At 39.9% G+C, this 11,070-nt stretch overlaps 1 protein-coding gene across 1 annotated transcript; it reads right to left on the reverse strand.

The window, feature by feature from the left end:
- Positions 1-457: 457 nt before the first annotated feature.
- Positions 458-8,792, reverse strand: angptl2b (angiopoietin like 2b). The gene is made up of 5 exons (XM_088376164.1): positions 8,257-8,792; positions 5,116-5,974; positions 2,983-3,176; positions 1,937-2,207; positions 458-1,856 (listed from the first exon to the last, which is right to left on the reverse strand). Exons 2-5 carry the CDS (start codon positions 5,948-5,950, stop codon positions 1,657-1,659), a joined length of 1,500 nt encoding a protein of 499 aa, XP_088232290.1. The 5' UTR covers positions 5,951-5,974; positions 8,257-8,792; the 3' UTR covers positions 458-1,656.
- Between the last annotated feature and the right edge of the window lie 2,278 nt (positions 8,793-11,070).

Consider the following 11,070-nt stretch of genomic DNA (forward strand, 5'->3'; position numbering starts at 1 on the left):
AGCTGGAGTGTTAACCATATGCTTTGTTTTCTTTGCATATTGACTCTGGGCATTGCAATTAGTATATCAGATTTTATTGAAATCCTGTAAAGCAATGAGTTCGAGTCAGCTTCATCTCTTTTAAAAGGGTAATTACTGAACCAGTGATATGAGATAGTCATCAGGAGTACACAGAAAATATTCTGTAGTCAAATAATAATCCTTGAGTGGGAGCACTTAAAGTCAGTATACTCAAATTCATTCCGGGGAGAATGAGATATGGTGATGAGTGTAAAACTCACAGTAGATTATCGACTTTTTCCTTTCTCATAAATTTTTCTTTAATCCCAGGCAAAATCAAGATGTCTTGAAATGATTAGCATGGGGGGGAAGAGGGGGGGGGGGTTCATGCCGTTTCCCTCAAATGATTCAATCACTTATCTTGGCTGTTTCTTTTTTTCATAAAATAAAGGAGGGGGAAATCTGTACAAATTTTATTGCGATTTTTTTTGTACCATAAATGGATTTACTACATTATATTACAAATATCTTATGTACAAACGCATATTTGTTTCCATTAACATCATCAAACCTCTCAATTTGTACAGTAAATACAATGCTTGAGTTCATACAGACAAATTGACGGATAACATTTTAAGCAGTTGAAGAATTAAAATAACAACAAAGAAACAACATTCTGTATGTCAAAAAGTCAAATATCAAGGAACATAAAAACTGCAATAATTTTACACCATAATTTGACTTAAGTAGAAAACAATGTCACTGCACTGATCATACATTTAAAATGAAGTTAAAAATAGTCATGGGATACATTTCCTGTGTCTGATACTGCATGGATACATTGTATGTAGAAAATATATTCCTGCCGAAATTCTACCTAACTGACGTGATTCCCTTTTCAATGTTATTTGAAATCATGATTAAACTTGTGCTGGTTATCACGTCTGCCTCTTAGTCAAGAGGTCCTGGGTTTTCCAGTCAGGCCCACTTGGGGGGAATTTGCATGTTCCCCCAATGCTTGTGTGGGGTTTCCCCAGGTACTTTTCTCCCGCTCACATCCACGACATGTAGTATATTGGATGAAGTGAAGCTAAAATCCGCCATATGATACATTAATGATTGTTTATCTATTATATATGCACCCTGACAACCAGTCTAGATTGTACCCAGCCTCATGACCACAGTGAGCTGATTTGGGCTTCAGCTCAACCACAAAATTAATGAGAAGAAATTATATGGAAACTTGATCGATGAATGAGTAAACTTGTATTTTCTGTCACACAAAGGTCAACTGGAAGGGTCATAAATACATTTGTAAAATAGATCACATCAGGGCTTTATGATGAACTCTAAATATGAACCTTGTTCCCTGGACAAACTGTTATGATACAAGTGAACCGGTGACTCTATACAGTACGTTGCTTTCATGACCTGCTTGCTAACACACTTTTATTTTCAGCTCTCAAATGTCTTCTTTAAAGTCTTTCTCGCAGATTGGTGCAAATAAGCGGGGACGTAAGAGAAACAGTTCACGCTGCACTATACAATAATGTACCTGAGCAATGTACGAATGATTATGAGATGCTGTGATGGTAAAAAAGCCGCTGTGAATCTTTTGTGTTTTGTTCAGGGAAATGCAGCATATTCTTTTAATAGCTAGTGGAAAGTGTTGGGATTTGGACGGATCATCATGATCACTCTCTTTAGTGAGTAAGCTCCTCCCCTGAACTCTGCCCAGTAGACTCCATCTTGGTAACGGCTCCGGTAGTGGCCTCCTCTGTACCAAACGCCATTCAAATTGGAATGGGCACAAGAGTTGTACCACCAGCCTCCCTTCTGGTAATGAGCACAATTACCTGAAGACATTGAGGGGAATTAACAGAGTTAATAGAAAATTGACCATTTTGAATCAACTCATTTATTGAATCATTTGTACCTGTATATGCATCATGGTCTCTATCCAGTGTTGTGAATTGTTTTCCATTGTGCCAGGTGAGGGAGTCGCCGGCGTTGCCATGGTAACGACCCACTCGTAGCTTATAAAAGTCAGCCTCGGCCTCGACTCTGAAGCTGGCATACTCGGCAAACACCTTCCTGCCAGACCAGTCCTCCAGAGTTACCAGCAGCTTGTAATTTGCCTGGTTAGTCAGCCAGTAGATATTTTCCAGACCAAGCCAGTACTCGCCATCGATGTTTCCAAACCCTTGCTGTGAAGTGTACAAGTGAGGAAACACCAGTGTGATTATGTAATCCTCTGTTGGGAAATTTCCAACATCTCATTTATCAATGGGAAATTTCAGGGAAGCCGGTTGTTTTTTGAAGCTGAATTTGAAGCTTATGAATTTAACTCTTCTACGTTTATCTTAAATAAGCATTGTTGTAAATGAAGCATGAGTCACATTTGACTAGCGTTCAGGGTTCAGTAAGTGTCTGTGATGTTATTTTGTTATTGAAAACAAAGCAAGGCACATAATCCTTACCCTAAATGTTTTCTTCGAGCATCAGTCATAATGGTCAAAGGTTTGTACTATCCCCTGCTCAACATATGCTTTGAATCACACAACACTCATTCTGATGAGCACACGAATGCAATTTCTGATCTCAGGAGGTTCAAATATTTGGTCTTGGAAAATTCTGTTCCTGCCGTTTGCACACAGTTTAATTAGAACCTTGTGATTTGCCGATAAACAAATGTTTCCTGATCCTAAAAAAAAGAAGATTTCCTCTCACGGAATTCCAAAGTTTAAAAATCTTACACAACCACGAGTCAGATATTCTAACATTTTGATTTTTTTTGTGTGTGTGAGAGTAAATGCAGACTAGCAGATGTTGATAGGATCAATGAGTCATGTGTGCTTTGCAATGGTTTGTGTGCTACATGAGGCACTTAAGAGTTCAATAATTGTCGATTCATTATTTCTTCACATCTGGTCAATGTCACCTTAACTATAGCATGCTTAATTTGGTGTGAGGTGGTGGTACCTTATATGTCTCCCAGTTCCTGAAAAAATTGACAGAGCCATCCACTCTCCTCTGGATTACGGTCCAGCCACCTGGGTCATGTCTCTGATCGCACCACACTTGCATTAGACGGTTGGCATTCTCTGGTTTTAACAAGTACATGCCACTGTTGGTGTGGCCTTCGTCCAGAGCCTGCAAGCAGTCTTTAAATGGACCTGGATAGAAACATGGCATTACGTCAAGCAGGTGATATTTTATCCACAAAGCCCTGTCATCACATTTAATAGCATCTCCAAAAGAAACCACAAATAGATTTTGGATTCTGACAAAGGGAATCCCATCCCTCAAGAACGTGCTTCTCTTTTTAACAGTAAAATTGACTTTGGCTTCTCCTCTCAAATGGGAAATGGTTGCTGGTTGTGGAGCCAAAGGAAACACTGGCATGAGGGTAAAAAGCAACCCTGACAGTGGAATGATGAAACAGTAGCATACTTTTCACTTCTCTTATTTCCTCCCAGTACAGCAACTTTGGATTACTTCCAATATGAAAATTAGCTGTGTATTTCTATTGTTTCATCTATTTGAGTTTGAAGAAGAGACAAATGTAGAATATTATTGGGGGGAAAAAAACCTTTTGCCTTATAATGGCTCATTGTATGTTCGAACTAACTGTGTTCGAAATACAATTTAAATAACATTTTTAACTGACACATTTACAGTATCAGCATTAATCCATCCATTTATCCATTTTCTAAACTGCTTCATCCTCACCAGCGTCGCAGAGTCAGAATTAATGTTATGAATAAGTTGCATATAATGTGGAATTTTTCTTTTGTTTTTTTATTGGAGACTTACAGCAAATCTTGCTTCTCAGTCCTTTTGTTACCATACACTTCATTTGTGAACTTGTTTGGCAACACACTATAATAGTGCAACAGCCGCCCTCCCAAACGGTGTGTGTGAAAGTGTTTCAACACTTGTGCAGTGTGCCACCTGGTGCCATAAATAAAGTGCTCCAGCACAATATTGACAGCATTTAGTACAGGCTGGAGTGCATTGACATTTTGGAAGACAAGTACACATCTCGTGTAAGGGGCAATAAATCACACTATTCTATCTGCATTAATCTTGATAAGATGACATCACAAATGTACTGTATGTAGATTTCACATTGCGAACACGTGCTACATAATCGGTTGATACATTGTGTCTCATATGTCATTAATTTACTTTCAAGAATGTCTTTGTAGAGCTGTTATGAGGCAGAAAACTATCCCTCCATGCTCTTTAATACTTGAGAAGTCCAGTTCCTTGGGAGAACACATGACTTGATTCGTGCCTGGTGCAAGTGGAACAAATGACATCATTGCCTCTTGGTATCTCACGCCTTCCCCTTTTTTTCAGTGCTCAGTTCAAGATTTCTCTTTTACTTGTTGCTGTGCCTCTTTGTGTCACTTTTCAATGCTTGATAAATACTTGACTCTTCAGAGGCACTATCAAAGGCTTGAACCCTTCTTTTCAATATTGACTGAATAGTTTGCTTGTTAAACTGAGTCATCGAGCATGCACGAACATGTGCATGCGTAGAACTGGTTTCCTTAATTCCGCCTCCCTCGGCTATTATGAAACCTTAGATTTCTTTTAGGATTCTTTCCACCCCTTTTGATAGAATCTATATACAGTATTTAAATAAATGTGCAGATCACCAGTCTAGTTGAAGCGTCAGTCTTTTTTTTTCCCCCTAAAGTAATCTGAAAAGTATTTGAATTTGACCTTGGTAGTAGTTGTAATCACCTCCTATAGATTTTACTTTATCGTGGCGGAGGAGTTTGCGTGTCCCAGTGAGTTATAGTTCTATGATACGGCAATTATTTACTCATGAAGGACAGAATGGATGGATGCAACTTAATTAGTTCCCCAAAACATCTGAATGAAAATGATGATACAACTTTTGGCAATTTAGGCTGCAACATCATGTATCAAACAGATTCTTGCAAGTTTTAGGACTGAGCCACTGAAGAAAGAGAAACTTGGCCCACATTTAATTTTGAAAATTTAATGAAGACATTCAAACAAACAACCATTGACAGTATTTAAGAATTTCAAGGTATTTTGTCCGCTCATAGAACCATAGACTTTATACGTCTGACTTACCTGAGGGTTTGTCAGTGGAGGATGGGTGATGTATGATGGTAGGCATAGTCGGTGGCGGGAGAGACTTCTGATCATTCTGTATCTCATTGCTGAGTGGCTTGGTAATACGAGGAAGAACTGGTGGCTGGTAAGGCCTGGTAAGAGGTGGTGATGGTCGAGGAGGCTGAGCCCGTGGCTGTGGCACAGGGACGTGTCGGGAAGGAGGTCGACCCTGGCACTGCTCCTCCAGCAGGGCGATAACAATTGACTGGTTGGTGGCCAAAGAGGATAAGTGCTGGTATTTGTGCTCCAAGTCTTTGTAGCGACTGGTCAGTTGTTGCATCTCTGAAGTTTGGTTAAGTACTTTGTTCTCCACCTGAGCTAATTCAAGGGCATTGTCTCTCTTCCTGATGATCTCATGGAGGAGTTGCATGTACAATTGGGTGACTCTGGAATTCATGTTTCGGCTTTCTTTCCTCAGAAGCTTGACTTCGTTAACAATGCCTCCATCAACTTCTACCAATTGCTGAAGAGTTTCGATTTGCGTTTTCTGCTTTTGTAGCTCCACATTTAGTAGCTCTAACTCCTGCTTATTGACCCGATTCTCCAGCGTGGCCTCTGGCTCCTTGGAGTTGACACAAATAGCCCCTGTCACTTTTTGCTGTGGCACGATGAAAGTGTAAGAGCATTTGTCCTGCGGCTGGTCAACAGGAGCGCGTTTGCTTCTCCCTGCATATAGAAATTCTCTCTCCAGACCATCGTCACTACTTTCAAATTCTTGGGCTAGCCCATCAATCTGACAGACGAGCCCATAAGAAAGAAGGATTCCCAGTAGGACCATTGACGGGGTATCCATGAGGTTGTGTGCAATTCAACAAGCCTGGAGGAATGAGGAAGAAAAGGAAGAGTGTGATTTCAATCTAGAGTATCACCAAAGATCTGTTTTGCAGTATGTAAAACCTGTGTGCCTCATTGGTTTCTTTATAAGCTTCCTCACTGTTTTTTTTTTGTGTTCTTTTTTCATTATTTAATTTTAGAATTTAGAACATACTATATGCTAGCGCGATTAAAAAAAAAAAACATATAATAAAGTGGGCCATTTATGAATGAGGAAGAGAAAGCAATGGTCCATAGGTGAAAAAAAATCAAATGAGCTATAAAGTTGTTGTTTTTTTACTGATAATTCTTCTAGAAGATTTTTCATGGGCCTACCTAATAATTAGAAATTAGACTAAGAAGCACACATGGTCATCTTATGAATGAAATTCTCCAGTCTAAATAAAATCTTCAAAGTAAGCCCACACCTGGCAAGATAGATTAGAAACCAGTAGAGCCTGTCCTCTGCAATGCACCCACGACTATATTTGACTGGTGGCTCCCCATGGAACATGAGCCATCTCAGTGAAATGCTCTGTGAGTTTCCCCTGCTGTGTAGGCGTCCCATACCGGTCGTTCTTAGTCCGGATCCTCCTGCTCAAAGTCTCACTTCAAAGTGCAAGTGAAAAATATTTGCAGCTCATAAGGGAATGTGTTTTTGTGTGAGTTTACACACTGTGTGCTTTTCTTTTTCCGTGAAAAGGCATTTTTAAAATAACAGCACTTGCAGGCTTCGGTCTCCTGGGGACCGTATAGAGTCATCTGCGTTGTCTGATGTAGCCTGCTATTAACCCATCCACAGTCTGCCAGAGGGAACAGCAGAAAAAAAAGAATCCTTCCTATCTGTTGTCAACAAGCCCTGCAGCTCATTATTATCCTAAAATTAGGTCAGTTTAACAAGTTGTTGTTTAGTGGATAATAGTAGTAGTTAAAATTAGTGGATGTTGAGAAGTGCAATATATGTAGCTTATTGTACTTCTGCACAGCTAAAGACAAATGACAGAAGCACAGTGAAAGTTTTCTCTATCCTTATTTGATTGGCAACTCCTCTTGGGTAATTCCACTCAATGTTAAATGAAGCATAATAGAAGAGTGCAGCAGTTAGGTCAATGTACCTCTGAGCGGTGCCGCACTTCAGCCCATTTAGTACTGCTCATACTATATTAATTAGACGCTGGGAAACCTCTCCCTGACTGGCCGATGTCTCTCACCCTCGTCCCGCTCGCTTCAGCTTGAGCATGGCATTCCTCACATTCTTAGTCACCTCATTAGAGTGAGTCGCCATGCACACATGTAGAGAGACCAAGACCTTGTGGATGCAGGACCTCTATCATTTGTCCGTACCTATGCAACATAACTGCCGTTTGTCCTACTTTCTTTTGTGACCTCCACATAACCACACAGCAGCATTTATTTTTCACTCGCTGGAATTAAGCGGTCACTTTATAGCATTCCTGTGCAGCATTTTCAAATTGGCATCAGCTCTGCTGAGTAATGTCTGTCTGCTACAGGACATCTAATAATTGTTCTCCGTGATTATCACCATTTTATTACTTTAACAGGAACCTCACATTTTCCTATTGCTAGTACATCTACTCCCAAACATATTTGTAGCATGATGAGCGTTATCACACTTGCACAGTTGAATTTTCTGTTGGATTCTGACTTCTCTTGCTGCTCATTCATACTGCGCCTGAGGTCATCTGAGTTAATTTGGGAGTTGGGGTCTCCTGAACTGTTTTGATAAGTTCTACTACAAAGCCACATTATCCAAACACTACCATGGCAAGAGAAACAAAGACAGGATTCAAGTTGCTGCCTCCATATCCTCTTGAGCTCCAGGGGGACATCCTGAGCATGTACACTGCTAGATTCAGGGTTTTAAATGAATTGCAAAATACAATCTATGCAAAGAGTCGCAATTTATATATATATCGGTGTATGTGTTTGATATAAAATCATTCTGACATTCTCAACATTTGCTTTGACTATGTGAGAAGATTTATAGTGAAGAAGCCTTGAGTGCCTGCTCTCCATCATCCCCCTGCACTGGATTAACCCCCTCAGCCAAATCAATTAAAGCCACTCAAATGACGTTTTGGTTCCAAAATAGATTACAAGACTCAAGATATTGAGTTCACTTAGCTTTGGGTTCACTTAATTTTCAAGTAACTTGTTCCTTTTGTTTCATACCTGGAAACTGACGCAAGTGAGAAAAATGTAGATGACATTTAGCATTTTTGCAAACTTAATTTATGAGAACAAAGTAGAATACTTCAAGCTTACAAGAAAACGGAAGAGTATTGATGAGGCTTCCTCAGTTGTCTTGCAATGGCAGCTGAGCCAACTGTAGTTCCTCTTGATAGAAAGTCATTCCAAATGTGAGATGGATTTGTCCTCCTGTGTTACCCTCGTTACTCACTCTCTTGTCATCTCAGTCCATTCCAGCAGTGGACAGATAAAAGTGCCTTAAAGGTTATAAAAAAAAAAAAGATTATGTGCCCAGCACAAGGTTGAATCCCGGACTTCCCCGGGAAAAAAAAAAAGTTGAATTAAGCAACAATACAAAGTAAGGTAACTCTTCTGAGTCTAAGGCAGGTTGTGCGCTACCTTTGGCACTTTAGAAGACTGTCACTTTGTGGTGAGCTGAATCCATCACTTCTGCCTCAAAGCTCGAAGAGGCTGTCTCTCTCAGCTGCACCTCTCTTCCACTCCCTTTTTCTTTCTCTCTCCCTCTTCCTTCTTGGTGCTCTTAAATGATAAAAAGTTGAAGCAGAGTTTCAGTAAGCAGAGAAATTGAGTTTAGATCCTCCCTTCTGTAATATCGAACACATTCTCACTGCCTGTACTCCACACCTCCTTGTCATGGCACAAAAGAGGTTGCTCATACACACATGCACACACATGCATGTGCACACGCATGGAGTCCACTCAAATTTCCAACCATCTGCCCTGCCCACTGATCAGTGGTTCATCACCACTATTTTGGTCTGGGACTGCATGGTTCCTCTGGTGCTAGACAACAGTTGTGTGCTTCACTGATCAGATGCAAATGAGGTGATAATGAGCACCTACACCAAAAGAGCCGGAAGGCGGCAGTCGGGAGAGGAAGTAGATCCAGGTGTTCAACTTGAACTGGATGAAGGTCAACTCCCCCCTGGGTAATGGTCTGAAGGTGAAATAAGAGAAGGGTCTTGAATCTCAGTCGGGCAAAGAACCACAAGATAGTGATGCCATTACATCAGAGGCAAAGCTGTACTAACTTGTGTGTGTCCATGTGCGAGTGGAGAAAGGATGACACATCGTGCTTAGTGAGGTCAATCAGTCATGCCAAAGCTTGATAAATTTTGCAAGCTGCGACTTGGCTTTCAATACCGTTTCCTTGGATGTTGTCTGTTGTGTTGTGTTTTGTTCCATCTTCAATCAAAGTTATGGAGCATTTAACCAACTAGCCAATAATGTTATCATTGGTTTCTTTTTGTTCCACTGGGAGTTTTTGCGTCAACCATCACAGAGCATTGTGTGTGTGCATGTTTGTTTGCGTCTGTGCGTGTGAGTGAGAACAGGTGCTAAGAAATACTTTGAAAAGTGTTTAAATAAGTCTAAACACACGTGGGAGTGGTAGAACTACATATAAAGTATGTTTTTAATACAGTGTCATTATTGCAGCTGTTTCCTTTTCTCATGTAAGACTAGAATGCAGTTTCCCGTGATGAACAGGGTTCGACCTTACATGACTTTTCTTAATTTTCTCTTACATGTGTCAAAACAGTGTGTTTCTTGACATCTTTGCCACGTGATTTCTTTCCATGAACTCATCTGTAATGTTCTTGTGAAAACGATCTGGACCGATATTACTTTAGCAAAAATCAACCATTGCGTCTATTTCAAGCAAGTGGCACATTTTGCTAATTGAATAAGTCTGTTGCGTGTGTAAGTAGCAGTGTAAAAATGTCAGCTAGGATATTAATGTGTTTATAATTACAAACACTTGAATAATCTAATTATGACTTCAACCCCCCCTCCCCTTTTTCTATGTAATTATTGAGAATTCTCATTCACTTTATGCAATCACAACTTTCCATTTGTTTTGGTTTAAGATGTTCGGAACCATTTAAGACTTGAGCTTTCAATATTGGCGACAGTTCTTCCAAAATTGCAGTCATGTGGTAATGGAATCAAAGAGCTTGCCAATGATGAAGCAATGTTATTGTTGTGAAATATGTTAGGAATGGAAAGGATACATGACTTTAACATTATAGTTCTTTAGTCTTCAGTGCTGTTAACTGTGATTACAACAGTACACTTGTTATTCTGACTGTGGAACTTCATCATAAACATTTAGTTTTTTATTCAAGCCACAGATTGTTATTCTATTTCCTTCCGAAATGAAGGAAACACATTATATTTCCCTGATGACACAATGAAAATGCATAACTGGCTCAATGTGACAAAATTCCTGGCACAAGATGCTCTTCCATAAAGACGGGGGCACATTTATTCCATAACCTCCTAAAAAATTAACTGTCAGGAAAAGTTCAATCAAAGCTCTGATCATCTCCCATGTGATGCACCATGTCCTATACTAAACTTGGACTATTCCACTCATGCTGTTCTTTGGATCCCTCCATTCAGATGACAACTGCAGCTGAATATGAAATGTTCCTCTTACTCAGAGGCTGGAAAGTGTACGTTCGTTTTTCTCAATACTTGTGTGACTGACTTTTTGGGTCTCATCCAAAACCACGGTGTTGATGCTATGATTAATACTCTTTCCATCCGTGAATTTTAACAAGTGGAAGAATGTAAGCAATTGCACATGCATATGTCATGGGAAAATGTTATTGTTTAAACGTTGACCACACTTTAAAAGGGAAAGGATGACATGGCAACGGGCAACTGACAATGTAAATCGAAATGGTTAAAGTAAGCATATTTCCATGCTATTTTGGTATTGCTGTGATGTGCGGGGGCGTTTGAGCCATTATTTGACCTTCTCATTTAATTTCTCTCGTTTACATTTCAGCTCACTGATTTGCATTACTCAGCATTCAAATGCAAGTTCAGAGACTTCAGGTATCTTTACACTGTCTGCTTTTA

The sequence above is a fragment of the Syngnathus floridae genome, chromosome 5, assembly GCF_059516105.1.
Source record: "Syngnathus floridae isolate MCC-2025c chromosome 5, RoL_Sflo_1.0, whole genome shotgun sequence".
In the NCBI taxonomy this organism is placed as follows: domain Eukaryota; kingdom Metazoa; phylum Chordata; class Actinopteri; order Syngnathiformes; family Syngnathidae; genus Syngnathus; species Syngnathus floridae.

Coding starts and splice junctions, on each gene's coding strand:
- angptl2b (XM_088376164.1), bottom strand. CDS start 5,950: ATGGATACCCCGTCAATGGTCCTACTGGGAATCCTTCTTTCTTATGGG. Junction 2,208..2,982: donor GGAACTGGGAGACATATAAG/GTACCACCACCT, acceptor TACACTTCACAG/CAAGGGTTTGGAAACATCGA. Junction 1,857..1,936: donor AGACCATGATGCATATACAG/GTACAAATGATT, acceptor CAATGTCTTCAG/GTAATTGTGCTCATTACCAG.